This window comes from Sinohyriopsis cumingii, chromosome 5 (assembly GCF_028554795.1).
Source record: "Sinohyriopsis cumingii isolate HCF-2022 chromosome 5, ASM2855479v2, whole genome shotgun sequence".
Lineage (NCBI taxonomy): Eukaryota > Metazoa > Mollusca > Bivalvia > Unionida > Unionidae > Sinohyriopsis > Sinohyriopsis cumingii.
In genome coordinates, this window is record NC_142965.1 from 145,515,547 (window position 1) to 145,531,497 (window position 15,951).

General features: G+C 34.3%; 1 protein-coding gene across 4 annotated transcripts in view; it reads left to right on the forward strand.

The window, feature by feature from the left end:
- Nucleotides 1-8,013, forward strand: part of LOC149800406 (folate receptor gamma-like) — a 35,713-nt gene extending 27,700 nt beyond the window's left edge. Inside the window, exons 6-7 of one of the 4 annotated variants that reach the window (XR_016421374.1) lie at nt 734-6,536; nt 6,586-8,013. Coding sequence is in view for 1 of the 4 variants with exons in the window: in XM_089960045.1 (XP_089816171.1) it covers nt 734-1,020 (287 nt within the window). In the remaining 3 variants the exon portion in view is untranslated. Of the gene's footprint in view, nt 1-733 lie in introns of all 4 variants that reach the window. The other 3 variants (XR_016421373.1, XR_016421375.1, XM_089960045.1) reach the window with 3 other exon arrangements.
- The last annotated feature ends 7,938 nt before the right edge of the window (nt 8,014-15,951 follow it).

Here is a 15,951-nt window from a genome sequence, read left to right on the forward strand (position 1 = left end):
TGCAAAACAGAAGTTGGTCTGTATTTACTGAACTGACAAGTCCAGTATTCCACAGGATTTAGAAATTTAGACTGTCAAGGTATTTGCTGAACTGACAAGTCCAGTATTCCACAGAATTTAGAAATTTAGATTGTCAGTGTATTTGCTGAACTGACAAGTCCATTATTCCACAGAATTTAGACTGTCAGGGTATTTTCTGAACTGACGAGTCCATTATTCCACAGAATTTAGAAATTTAGACTCAGGGTATTTGCTGAACTGACAAGTCCACTATTACACGGAATATGGACTGTCAGGGTATTTACTGAACTGACAAGTCCAGTATTACGCAGAATATAGACTGTCAGGGTATTTGCTAAAACTGACAAGTCCAGTATTACACAGAATATGGACTGTCGGGATATTTGCTGAAACTGACAAGCCCAGTTTTACATGGAATATAGACTTCAGGGTATATGCTGAACTGATGGGTCCAGTATTACATGGAATATATATTTCAGGGTATATGCTGAACAGATGGGTTCAGTATTACACAGAAATGTTTTTGTCCGAAGTGAGATAAAATCTTGATTGAACTGGGGATTTTTTTTCTCCTTTTATATCAGAGTTAAGAAAATTTTGCAGTATTTTCATCGGTAAGAATTCAATCTACGCACAATTTAAAAGGATGCACAATTTATTTTTCTTGTGAATTGATATCTTCTCATGCCATATTTTCCTGCATCTCTTCTAGGGACCAATGAGTGCCCAAAGGAAGCAAAGTGTGAGAGTTTTCGTAATGTTTATGATGGAGCTAAAGATTTTTGTGAAAATGTTTGGGATCACTCCTGGAAGGTTGTCCCCGATGACGATCCTGCTGGCTGCATGGTCATGTGGTTTGACCCAATCAAAGAGAATCCTAACGATGCAGTAGCCAAGTTGAAAGTACAGATGCTTCTCTCAGGCTCTGTCAGTCTTGTTATGCCTTCATTTTTGTATCAAGTTCTTATTTTTATACTTTTCATGTTATTTATAAATTGATGATTTTTTTTTTACTACCATTAAAAGTAGAAGAAAAATAAGGTGCTTAAGCATTTAACACATTTTCAGATGAAATTGTTCTTTGTTTATAATTAATTTACAATGCAGTAAAAATTGACCATGAATTATGTATTAAGGTTGGGGAAATATGAATTTTTATATGCCCAGCTCATGCCTTTCTGTACAGATATGTTGCAAGAGTTGAGGTGATGCTCTACAGTTTCATATTTTAGTTCATGGAAATCATGTAGCATTTATTGGGCTGTGTCAAGTAGTTATGGACATCATGAAGCATATATTGGGCTGTGTCAAGTAGTTATGGGCATCATGAAGCATATATTGGGCTGTGTCAAGTAGTTATGGGCATCATGAAGCATATATTGGGCTGTGTCAAGTAGTTATGGGCATCATGAAGCATATATTGGGCTGTGTCAAGTAGTTATGGGCATCATGAAGCATATATTGGGCTGTGTCAAGTAGTTATGGGCATCATGAAGCATATATTGGGCTGTATCAGGTAGTTCATGGACATCATGAAGCATATATTGGGCATCATCAAGCGATTTTTGGGCATTAAGCACTTTCTTGGCATCATCAAGCACTTATTGGGCATTGTCATGCACTTTTTGGATGTTACCAGGTATTTACTTGGCATCATCAAGCATTTATTAGGCGGCATCATGCTATCAACACTTATTGCCACTTTTCAGGCATCATCATACCATGTATTTAAGATCTAACTATTCATTTTTCAAATTTACCCACAATTGATTTTCATTAATATTTGTATTCATTTCACTTCTGACAGCAGTAATTTAAGTAGTTTACTCTTTTACTAAGAGTGTTTCATGTAAATATAATGTTGGTCGTACTGGATAGTGTGGTCTTACCCAAAGCTCACCCCGTTGTGCTTCAGGCTTGCCCAAAATATCCATCAGTGCAATGTAGTGATGATGCTTTTTGTCTTTTAATTGCAAGGCATAATTGCCATTTTTCATTACTGCCTAAAATGTTTTCATTTTTCAGCAATGTTAAGATGCTGTGTGCACATTTTTGTATTCTTATGTTTTATGTCATCGGCTGAGGAATACAGCATCTCAAAAATGTCTATGTCATTGCATTGTCTTGGGCATGCTGTATATGTGGTTGTTCCATTTAAACATACATAGCACTCACGGATGGCACATTTGTAAAACTGTATGACAGGGTAGTCTAATTACTCAGTCAGGCTATACAAAAATGATATTAAATTTAAAAAATGCATTTATGTGTGATTACTCCACGATAAAAGTGCTTGTCCTGACGTCCAAAATCTGTTTTTCTAGAACAATCCTTAGTTGAAAATCAATCACTAGGTAAGAGAGTGGAGAAAAACTCATCACTAATTAGTGAATATTTATTTTCAGCTAGTACAATGGCAGTCACTTCAGGATGATTTTTAAGTCTGCATTTTCTGTGCTCTATATTTGGATTCATTGCATATTTACTGTAGAATTTTTCAAACTTGTATAATATTGTCTGACATTTTTCAAACTTGTATAATATTGTCTTGCATTTTTCAAACTTGTATAATATTGTCTGGCATTTTTCAAACTTTTATAATATTGTCTGGCATTTTTAAATCACCAGATCCTCAGAATGAACAAATTTCAATTCAGACCCTTTTTTGTTTTCAGTAATCTTACATATAATGAAAGTAGTATTATCCATATTTCAGAATTAGCCTGAGATAGTCTGATTAAAGTAGTATTATCCATATTTCAGAATTAGCCTGAAACAGTCTGATTAAAGTAGAGATCTTCTGAGGTAGCGGTGGCTTAATGGACACTGATATGAGGTCATGTTTTGATAATTGCAGTTGAATCAGTTGATAAATGAAAGGAAGATTTCCATTGGTCAAAACATAATCATGTGATCAGGCCCAACTGTGTTTATTTCTGTATCAACTGTATGGAGAACTACTATATACGAACTTCTATAAATAGAGCCACATACAAAATAACTAACTTAAACACTGAACTAGAAGGCATACATACTGCATGCCTTTAAAACGAAATAAAAACAGTGGGTTTATCTTTTATTAAGAAAATTTAGTAAATTGATTTGACAGAATCAAATAACACATATCTGCTGTTTTTCGGAATATAAATAGTTCTTTATTTGACTAGATTTGAAAAAGAAAAGCTGTTAAACTCAGAATCTGCCAAGAACCTTGAGGCTATAGGACTTTCACTGCAGCTTGTTACAAATGAATTTAAAACTATAGGTAAATGGATATAGGGATTGGGAGGAGGGTGGGTGTTCAAAGACTAACGATATAACAATTGAATTCACAGTCCTACAATGTAAGACGACAACCTTGATAGTTATGATATGAGTGGGTGTGTGATCCGCTACACACACACAGCCCATCGTAACTTTCAGTGTTGATGTCTTGCACTGTTTGGCTGTTGGACCCCCATCACTATAACTATTTACCAGTAGTCTTAATTTTCGTTTATAAGTAGCCCCTTTTGGTAACCTAAACTGTTAATCAACACGAACAATGATTTAAAGATGCAAAAATTGGTTACTCACGTGTCTGGACAATAATGATTAACAAGTCACAATGAACTCATGATAGCATCAAATCCGAGAGTCATTCGTATGTCAAACAAAACAACACATCCTTCGTTTTGAATATTGAAGTTCTACTCAGAAAACATGCCAGTTTAGATATAAGATTAAGACCATAGATCCCCTACCATTGGTAAACAAAATTGTTTGATATCGACGTAGGTATTACATTGCAGATGGAGAATTCCCTGTTCTATAAATGGCTATGTAGCAGACACCTCAACAAGAATTCATACGCTTAAACAGGCTCTAAAACTGATAGGAAATGACTTTAAAAAACAAAATAACAATAAAAATAAAATAAGTACTCACACAACGTATACAACACCCTTTGGTATGTGATTTGCCAACTGACAGTTTATACCCGATAAACTCAGAAAAAAACAATGTTAAACTCTTAATTGACATTTTGACTCACCAGTCAGATTACAGATTTGTGTTATAAACATGAAAATTTTTACTTGGAACCAATCAGATTACAGTTTTATGTTATAAACATGAAACACTTCACTTGAAACCAATCAGATGACAGTTTTATATTATAAACGTGAAACATTTCACTTGGAACCAATCAGATTACAGTTTTGTGTTATTAACATGAAACACTTCACTTGGAACCAATCCGATTACATCTTTGTGTTTTAAACATGAAAAACTTTACTTGGAAACAATCAGATTACAGTTTTATATTATAAACATGAAACACTTCACTTGGAAATAATCAGATTACAGTTTTGTGTTATTAACATGAAACACTTCACTTGGAACCAATCAGATTACAGTTTTATATTATAAACATGAAACACTTCACTTGGAACCAATCAGGTTACAGTTTTATATTATAAACATGAAACACTTCACTTGGAACCAATCAGATTACAGTTTTATATTATAAACATGAAACACTTCACTTGGAACACATTAGTTATTCTCCCTAACATGAAATATCAACATATTCTAATATCTTACTAAAACTGGGTGGAGTGGGAATTCCAAAGATGAGCAAAACAGTAATCTTTTATCTGTGCATGTCCCATCTAGTTATTGTAGATATCAAATTTATCAAAACTGGAATCTGAGTTAAAAAATCTGTATCCTTTTGTTTCTCCCCATTTCTCTGTCTGCAAGTTTTGGCTTCTTGTTTCTCCTCGTTTCTCTGTCTGCAGGTTTCGGTTTCTTTTTTCTCCCCGTTTCTTAATATACAAGTTTGGGTTGCTTGTTTCTATTTTCTCTGTCTGCAAGTTCAGGCTTATTTCCCTCTGTTTTATCTGTCTGCAGGTTTTTTATATTCTTTTTTTGATGGGGATTTTTTTGTTTCTATTCCTAAATGTTGCTCAATGCCCTAATTCTGGAAATTCTGTTTGGGTTTTTTAATGTACATCAGTAATGAATGTTTTTGTCCATCACTTGACATACCATTACAAGTATGTATCTGTTATTGTCATAGTTACCAGATTTGTATGCACGTTTGTTAATTACAAAAGTGAATATTCATTTTGCTGTAATAACATTCCTTTCATTTTACCATTCTGTGTATTTTGATGTTATTATCAGTATTGTTAGTTATTTATGGTTTTTATAATTCAACAGATTTCATTCCATGAAGGAAGTAAAACTTATCAAGATGAAACAATAATTATAGATGTAAGATATTGGTGAATTATTGAAATCTTATAAATATTAAAACATTAATCTGGAGAGAAAAAAGGACTACAAGATTTTTACAAAATCACATGCTTAGTGAATATGGCATATGATCCATAGAATCTCAGAATCATTCTTGCCCCTATTGTTTTTGAAACTCGGATATGAATAAGGACAATATATAATGTGCTTTTTACACGTTTTTCTCATTTAAAAAAATCATGTTCATTTTTAATCAAACGTTAATGTTATTGTTAATCTTCTACTCTGAAAAATGTACACATAAATGAGTGTAAATTTTACCCAAACGTTTAATTTACGCACATTTCTTATAATTTTATAGCATGAACTTAGTCTGGGTAAACACTTTATTTTTTCTCTAACAATGAGCAAGTGGGTTTTTTTTTTTACTTGCTGTATTCTGATTTCACATTGTATACAGACATACATTCTTTCTTTTATATGACATTTATGCAAATTGTTTCTAGATCTATGTGTGTAAAATTGGTCGTTATTTTTATCTATATTGGTCGTAGAATCTCAAGTATCGGAACATGCAAGGAATAAGAGAACTGTCCAGTTGATCACCGAGTCCTCTGGCAGGTGAGGTGATGTAGAATAGGTCTTAAAGGTTGCACTTTTTAGGATCCACACTGCATTCGAATTTGTCAGGAAAAGTGGATGGGAAAATAGGGTGAAGTGAGTGGAGAGAAGACAGAATTTTAATGTTTACAAAGTTGCTTAAAACAATCATTTTGCTAAACCATCGAGTCAAATATTATAAAACTGAACAGAATCTCCTTATAAAAATAATTAAAAAATTCTCAGTTTGAGTGTGACAGTTTTATGACTTATTGCTATTAAAAAATGGTAACCTCATTAACAGATCACTATTATAAAAGGGTGGCAGGTTTTAACATACAACCTCAATAACAGATCACCATATAAAAGGGTGGCAGGTTTTAACATACAACCTCAATAACAGATCACCATATAAAAGGGTGGCAGGTTTCAACATACAACCTCAATAACAGATCACCATATAAAAGGGTGGCAGGTTTCAACATACAACCTCAATAACAGATCACTATTATAAAAGGGTGGCAGGTTTCAACATAAAACCTCAATAACAGATCACCATATAAAAGGGTGGCAGGTTTCAACATACAACCTCAATAACAGATCACCATTATAAAAGGGTGGCAGGTTTCAAAATACAACCTCAATAACAGATCACTATTATAAAAGGGTGGCAGGTTTCAACATACAACCTCAATAACAGATCACCATATAAAAGGGTGGCAGGTTTCAACATACAAACTTAATAACAGATCACCATTATAAAAGGGTGGCAGGTTTCAAAATACAACCTCAATAACAGATCACTATTATAAAAGGGTGGCAGGTTTCAGCACACAACCTCAATAACAGATCACCATTATAAAAGGGTGGCAGCTTTCAACACACAACCTCAATAACAGATCACCATTATAAAAGGGTGGCAGCTTTCAAAATACAACCTCAATAACAGATCACCATTATAAACGGGTGGCAGCTTTCAACATACAAGCTTATTCCTATACTTTTTAGGATGAAATAAAAAATGAACTTTGCTAGAACAAAGCTTGTAAACCTCCACAGCTTAATAGTTTGTTTGCAAGTGAAATGACTGGAATTTCTTTTACTTCGCAGGCTTCATGTGTGAATGTATAGAGTTAAGTCTTGTGGAATGAAGATAATTCAAGCAAAAATAGTCATTCATTGGACACTGAGTTTTGCAGTATCTTTACTGATTAAAATTTATCTCGTGGTGAATATTTAATTTTGGCTTGAGGGGTTTGGCTTTGTCATTGGTCAGTAAAATGTTACTGAATGAGTTATCTCCCTTATACCAATCAACAACTTCAGTACAGCTTCAAAGTACCCAAAACATAACTTCTTGCCCCTAAATTTAAAAGTTCTTGCTCATAAATTAAAAACATCTTGTCCCTAAATTAAAAAATGTTTGCATTAAAAAGTACTTTTACACTGCATAAAATAATAATCCCTGCTGCAAAAAAAAATATGGCAGCCAGACACCAAGGGCCCCTCTAAATCTAGACTAAGCTCTGCATGTATTCAAAATCAGTTGCCCATTGGGGATCTGAGACTAAAAACATTATCTAATTTGCCCGACAGAGCCTCAAGTGCAGACAAAATATGGTATTTTTATTGTATGGTTCTTAAAGATGCTTGAAATTATTTAGCCGCATTCTGTGCCTCTGTTCATTTGTATTTTGTCCGCCCTTTGAAGATTGTTTGCTTGTATTGAAAGCCATATATTTTCATACAGAGCATGGCATGTGATATGGGAGGGGGGTTACACTATATCTGTTCTTGTGACTCATTAGTTTACCTATAATTAATTTTTTCATCATGATAAATTTGTTGTCTATTGCTCATGCTTGTATTGTAGATGCATCATTACTAGTTAATTTTATCAAGTGGTACATATGCAAGTGCTTGATACTTAATATATGCTAGGTGATTAGCAATTTGTAACAGTATCAAATGTTTTTCACCTTATACAAGGTTACTTGTATATTGTTTCAAGAAGGGTTGCTGCTGGTTTTATTGATGTACAGAATGTATTGCTGTAATTCAGATGCAAACATTAATGTGAATGTACTGTGGCAAAAACCAATTACGAAATTTGAAGCTATGGTTTTTACTAATTAAAATACCGAAACAAAATACCTGGCTTTTCAGCTTCCTTTGTTTTCAATTTCAATGGAACAACATTTGCACATTTATACATTGTTCAGAAACCGAGACAACCGAAATCCTCTGAATACTCTTTCCTACATATCACGATGAAAGATGCATTCAGATGGTAGATTAACCAGAAAGAAAATCTACAGACACATACACAGAACCGAGGTATATCCCAATATTGTTGGAAATCATGTTGTGAGCTACTGTACAGCAAAATGTGAACAAGGGTTCATCCTTGTGAACAGTATCAGATCTGTTTCTCAGATTTCCAATTTTTATGAAGATCGACTCTGATCGGCAATTGAAATGGGATCATAATTTGAGCTTACAAAGTTACAAAATAATGTTTGAAAACATAAAGCATGAAATATTTTTGGACTGGTTTGCACAATGACCAGATGAAAATAATACTTTTAATCAAATGAAATTACAGCGAAATCTTATAATTTTTTTCTTCTCTTAACACATTAACCCCTGGAGCTTTTTGTCATTTTTGCCTGAAAATCAAGTAGGAAACACATTTTGAAAGCCGTTTCTGAATAGACTCGAAAACACCAAATCCCCGGTCATCTTTCAATAACATGCTGCCTAGTTGTGTTAGAAACATTTTTCATTGGCTAAATTTTTTTTTTTTTATTTATTTTTTTGTGCTAAATGGAGCCATTATTTTTGTATGGAGACCACTCTTTATTCCAAATACCCATCTTACCCTACTTTTTGCAAAGGCTCATCTGTCTCTTTGCAGTTTGTACCAGTTTGACTTGAATCTGAGACCAAAAAGTCTCAAATCTGGACACAAAATGGGATTGCATTAAAGAAAAAAAAGTCTGGTCCAAAAAATGAGGTTTTTCTATCTGTATTTTGTAGTGCAACTTGATATTCCAGATTATTTGGTATCATTTTAGAGCTATATCTATCTACCTTTCTATAATGCCACCCACTTTAGTGTATCATGCATGACCATGACGCTACAGAGCTCGGCAGTAGGCTACTACCTACTGCCCCATAAAGTCGTCACTGGGGGTTAATGTGTTAAATGTACTATTGGTATTTTTATAATTTTTTTTAATTTGAAGTATAATAATTACAGCACCATGTCAAAACAATAATAAAAGCTTGCCTCATAGGGACAAAGGGAATTTCAAAGAATGTGATTCTTGTTAAATCTCTTGTTCTGTGCTTTTGCCTAAGAGTGTATTTAACTGAACTTATTGTTGTTATTATTATTATTATTTTTATTATTACTCCAGTACCCACCCATTGATAATAACCTGAGTGATAAAATAGGCAACTGGGTACCCGTTAAAAATGAAAACCAAGAGAAACAATGTTTCCATGTTCAGATCAAAGACATCAGGAGCGAGCAAGACATGGAAGAAAGATTACAGTTCAAGGCTTGTGTCATGTGACTATTGGCTGCTGATCATTTATGCATCTTTAGACCATCTAATTTTCTCATTTTCTATTTTTATAGTAACTGTACCGTATTTACTGGCCTATAAGATGATACTTTGTAACCAGAAAATCTAAGCTTCATCTTATACTCCGAATCTACTTAAATATGGATTATGTCACATGAATCGCTTTATTGTATTTTTCATATGGAAAATAATTTTCATAGTTAGAAAAATAACTGGAAATGGGAGAAGAGATCATGTATGGAAAAATATAGGATCCACGTTGTGTATTTTAAACAATTACATGTTCATCTATGTTAAAAATTAACAGATCAGATGTACCTGCGTTAAAGAATCGTGCACTAGTAATGTACATTGTTTGTAATAATACATTGTTTAAATTTGATTATATATATATGTGCGTTAGAATTGACAAGTTAGAAGAGGAATAACCATGACAAAGACATTCCATCACAATTTTTTTTTTGCATCCAATGATCAAATAAAATGTATGCCCCACTGACAGAGACAAATAGATGTCTTCACAATTGTAAATCTATACAGTTCACTTGTCTGATGACTGATCTTATTCGTGCACAAGTGCAGTTCCATATTCCATTATCAATTAATACCACCAGGTAAGCAATTCCTTCTAGTTTGTGTTGCCACTTCCATTATTAAAAGAATCCCTTGGTTTTGTAATGGTATTTACATGCTAATTAAATAATTAAATATGCTATGGCTGTATTCGGTCATTCCCAGCTAACACTTGTTTGGCAGATCAGATTAGCGAGGCTACCAAAGGGAAATGAGGCTACTTATGGGTATTATGAACACCGTACCATATACAGAAAGGAAATGACAGGTGGCTAATCGTGTACATTTCTCAGCCAGTGACAATTTTTAACTTGCTGATGGAACCGACAGCAGTTTAAAGTACATCTAGCATGAGCAAAGATTAAAAACAATTGCCACCCAAGTACAGGAAGGGTACATGCACTTTAAACAAAATCGTATTTTTGGGGAATGGAGAGGTCTTTATACTTGCAAAGAAAATTAGCATGCGAAATGGCAATTCTTGGGATTTAACCTAATGGATAAAACTATTGTGAATATTTAAACCCTGAATGAGTATCATGTGTATTTTCATAGTTTACATTTACTGTTTAATTTATTGGTGTTTTTTCTCTTTGACAACAGCTTCAGCAACATGGGGGCAATGAGGTGAGAAAAAAACCTCACAAAGAGCTGAACTTTCTCTCTCTCTCATATATCGGACCATATTTTATTCTGCTCACGAGGTGCAAGAAGAAAAATGTGATGGAATACCTATCCATCCTTCTCTCTCTATCTCTTGTACAACCCCCCAACCAACCGGAGAAAAGCATTTTAGTATTATGCAATTTCCCTGTTGCTGGTAATCTGAAATAGATGAACAGTGATACTTTTAATATTTATGAAACCAGAAGTTATTATAATTTAATTCCACACAGCATCGAAAGTTTTACCGCCTCTGTAACTCAATAAATTTTCAGGTCAGCGTCATTGTATGTAGCTAAAAATACATGGTACATTTAAAATACTTCGTTTGAAACAAATTAAGTACTTTTAGTTACATTTAATGATCCTGACTGGAAAGGCTACTGAGTTACAGATAGGATAAAATTCACGATATTGCGTGGAACGAAGTGAAAAATACATTCTGAGGTCTTTATCTGGCCTCGTCTAATACTCAGCATCAACTTATATGTGGATAAAAGATGGAAAATTTGCAAAATTTGCTGATTCGAATTATACTCCCCATCTACTTATACACCAGCAAATAAACGGTACATAAAACATATTCTAGAAAATAGATGGGTTTCTTCAAGAAACAAGACTTATCGATGTGACTCATGGATGTTATGTGACGGGAAAAATATTAGAGAAGAGAGATTTTTCTGTTAAACCTGTTACATCAGGAATAGGACAAACCAATAGCATGTTAAAAGTTTTAAAAGAATTTGACCTACGTAACACAGCATTCATCATCTGTGGACATTATGACCATTCATTGAAATTTAGTCACGTACAGGCCCGGCCCTGGGATATGCGAGGCCCAAGGCAGCAAGCAAAACAATATCATTGTCTGAAAGTGCGATCCCCAAGGTGGTCACCCTGTTTGCCTTGCCCTTGGGCCAGGCCTGGTCATGTAATCGAGTTAAAGTGATTGTTATGCATAAATAATTATCAGTTTGTTTTTGTCTATACTCTTATACTAACTAATAATCCACATGGATTTAGCCAATTTGTGTCAAGAATTTAAACTGCAGATCCAGGTAAGTAGCAAAAACAAATGTATGTTTTTGGTACACTTTTCTGTAATTATGGCTTTTAATAGAAAGATTGCTTTTTTATGCTTAGATTATGCTCCTTTGTCACTTTTATTAATAATAATTATGCCTTTACCTCTCTTGGGGGTTGGCATGTATGAACCTACTACAAAGCACTTAAGGTTCACATTTAATACGGTTTCCCTTTGATAGGGTACAGAGGTACGTATTGTTGCTTACAATTGACCTGTGATGTGCTAACACTAACCTCTTAATGCTGAACGCCAAGCAAGGTAGCTGTTAGTACCATTTTTATAAGTCTTTGGTATGACTCGGCCGGAGATTGAACCCACAACCTTCTGCATCTGAGGCAGATGCTCTAACCACTAGACCATTGGAGCGGTCACAATTGACCTGTCATGCATGTACTATATGACAGGTCAATTTAAGTAATGATACAAGCCCCTGTGAGGGTACCTGGGTAACCAATTAAAACTGATGGGTATTTGGTAGATGTGTCCTAAAAGTTTGACAGCTTTATTATTATTAGTAGTAGTAACAGTAGTATAACCCCTCCCTTGTAACAGTGATGGTATATAATAATCCTTGTATTTGCCCATCTTGTACACTGTCTTGTTGGTGCAGTTTTCCATAAAACTTTAAAAGTTTATGAGACAATCTAACATTACTATCCCTGCAGTTTTCTGCTAACCAAGCTGTTAGGGCCAAGTGAGCTTATAACAGGGGTACACAACCAGCGACCCGGCGAACATGTTCAGGGCAAATTAAAACAGCATAGAAATCTGGCCCATGAACAGTAATTATATTAAAGAAATTAGAAATCCATTGGGCTACAAAAAATAAAATTATATAAAACCTTCATGCCAAGCAGTAGTTTATTACAACATTTATTAACGTTAATCTCGTTTACCAAGTCGCAGTTGTATAGAACATGTAGCATCGTGTTTGCAGCCCTCAAGTGGTCTTAGAAAATGCAATCTGGCCCTTGGCCGAAAAGGGTTGTGCACCCCTGGCATATAGTATGGGTCTGTGTTTGCATATTAATGTGACCTTGCATCTGATTGGCTGAGCAGTCTTGCAAGTCTATGTCTGATCAGATTTTGATCAAACTTGTTATCAAAATGTTACACGAGTTTGGTTATGTGCAAAATCTGTATACAATAAGGTAATCTTGTATCTGATTGGCCAAGTTTGTTGCCACATTGGAAATCAAATTCCATTTTGCTAAACTTTATCATCATTGGCACTGACAGTTTCTATAATAAGCGAGATCAGCGGATGTTAATGAGATCCCTTGCATGAGATGCCTGAGCTTGTTACATCAACAGATGTAGAGACTAGTTCCCATCAGATTTCGATGAAACTGGATTTATATCATCAAGATCATGGATGACTTCAGTTATGAACAAATTAATCTTAATGCAATAAGTCCCAGTCGTTTTATGGATCACTGAAACTTGGTACATAATTATGGTCATGATCTGAACAGGTGATAATGAACAAAGCAGTGCTCCATCAATTTCTTTTCTATAGATTCATTGCTGTTTTGGACTTTGAGCTTGTCTAGTGTATGACAAATTATTGTAAAGCAACTGGTCTCAATATTTTTGAATGAATCACCATAAAACTATTATGGAATCTTGTGAATGCAACTTTCTTGCAGGTTTCATAGATCACTGTGAAACTTGGAACACATTATTAAAAATAATTATGCAGTTGTTAGTGGATTACTCTGAAACTTTGTACATGTACATACATGGTCATCAGCAGAAGATGTTGACCAGTCATTGTGCTCACACTATTTTCAGAAAAGTTCTACCCTGTTTTGCGACTAGAAACTCATCTCAGTCATCATGTATTTACATGATCAAATTGTTCCCCATTCCTCTAGTTATGATTCTTTTATAATGGTAAATGTTGTAGTAATCAAATGTAATAAACAATTTTACTTATAATAATTTCTTGAATGTACGACCTGAGACGTGGGAACATTTTAACCGACATGAGCTTGACGGAGAAATAGGGTGACATTATTCCAATATTTTTTAAATGGGACAACACCTACAATACTATTTTGACAGAGCCCACTCTTTAACAAGACACATTGTGTAGCCATAATGCAAAAGCAGTAAGTTTAATGAAAACCTCATGAGCAGTTAAACAGATGTGAAGAGTAAGTACAACTTTTAAACATGAAAGATAACTCTAAATATACTAAACTGACGAAGCTGTTTATTATATGGAACCCAAACTCTTGTTATGATCCAAATGCATGCATGTTTCAAGAAGATATCTCAAATGGTTTTGGAGATAATTAGCCAGAGAAGGGTGTAATGGGCAGGTGGACATGGCAATAAAAATGGGGATCGCTCTTAAAATCTTATTTGACCAAATCCATTTTTACAATGCACAACTTCTGCAAAAGCTTCAAGAAGAGGAACCAGAAGAATGGATAAAATATAACGTTGAAAATTAAGAATGCTGATCAGACACTTTATTTTACAGGACATGTCATGATACCAACGACATGTCACGATACCAATTACATGTCATGATATCAACGCAAACCAAGTTTCATAAAGACCTCACAAAAGGTTGATAAGTTATAAACAAAAGCGTGACATACAGCTGATTTTAGTATATACACCCCTTTGTTTGCAGCGGGGGTTATAATACCAATATGTATATGCATGTCTCAGTTGTTGATAATGCATTTTATGCTGTGCCATGAATTTCTGATATTAAGTTGGAGTGAAAAAATAAAAAATTTCACTGGCCGTCAATAGACACGGATAACATTATAATCATTAAATTCAAAGTTGTAAATTGATGTTGCCCATTAGAGATGACGAGTTCAAATCCAGCAAGGCGTGATTTTTTCTTCTTCTCTTAATGTGTTATTTTACATTTAATTGTGTAGGAGAATTATGTTATTGATTAAATTTTCTGTGTGAATAATCACAAAACAGAAGAACAGTAAACTGCTGACATTGCGAAACCACTGACACTGCATGGGATCCAGTATAAAATCTGTTATACATCTTGCTAGCCAATATGCCTGAAAATGAAAATTTGTGTGCTGCAAGTGAATAATGAACATATTTCACCACTCAACCAAATATATTATTCCCCTGCTTCAAGCAAATATCTCCTATGTAAATATTAGAAATGTTTGGTTGACCTACAGTCGTAATGCATCAGATTATTCTACCTTTCTTTTGTTTCGCTTACATGCATTGCAGATAATTCATTACATCTGAAGTACCTGTATTGAGGGGTAAGATTTTCAATTGGTAACCTAATGCGTGTTGATGCATGAAGTATATATTAAAGACCTTGTTTTATGTGATTTGCAGTATTTTCTTTTTTGTATAGATGTGTATTAATGTAAACAAACAATTACCTATGGTGAGATAAATAGCAAAGTAAATGAGTTATAAATAATATATTTGGCTGAAGGGTGAGAAAGGCTTTTTCTTAACTCATTACTGCCATCTATTAAACATAAAAAAGAAATGGAAATGTTTTATAAATGTGAAGACTTTGCAGGGACATAACATATGTAGGCAGTATAACTTTGCCTCAGAGTAAGATTTAGGGATCTGATATGCTGGCATACCCTCAAGTTGGACTTTACCATCCTATCAGCACATTATTAGAGATTTGGTATGCTGGCATACCCTCAAGTTGGACTTTACCATCCTATTGGCACATTATTAGAGATTTGGTATGCTGGCATACCCTCAAGTTGGACTTTACCATCCTATCAGCACATTATTAGAGATTTGGTATGCTGGCATACCCTCAAGTTGGACTTTACCATCCTATTGGCACATTATTAGAGATTTGGTATGCTGGCATACCCTCAAGTTGGACTTTACCATCCTATCAGCACATTATTTGACACATTCCAATCTCAGTTTGAACAGGGATCAATTACTTTCCTCTAGACCCAGTAACAAACCAGCCTTGCCATGCTGACTATACTATGGGCATAAAAATTGAACTTTTGCTAAACTTTTGCACATGTTTTTGTTTTCTTTACAACTCTCATGTTATTTTCAAGACTGTTTGCAGAATTTCAGCAGAGCTGAGTGAATCATTATTCTGATGTCCTCAATGCTGCAGTGATATCTTGATTTGTTCACATTCTTGTCCATCACAATCACATAAAAACCACTACAGAA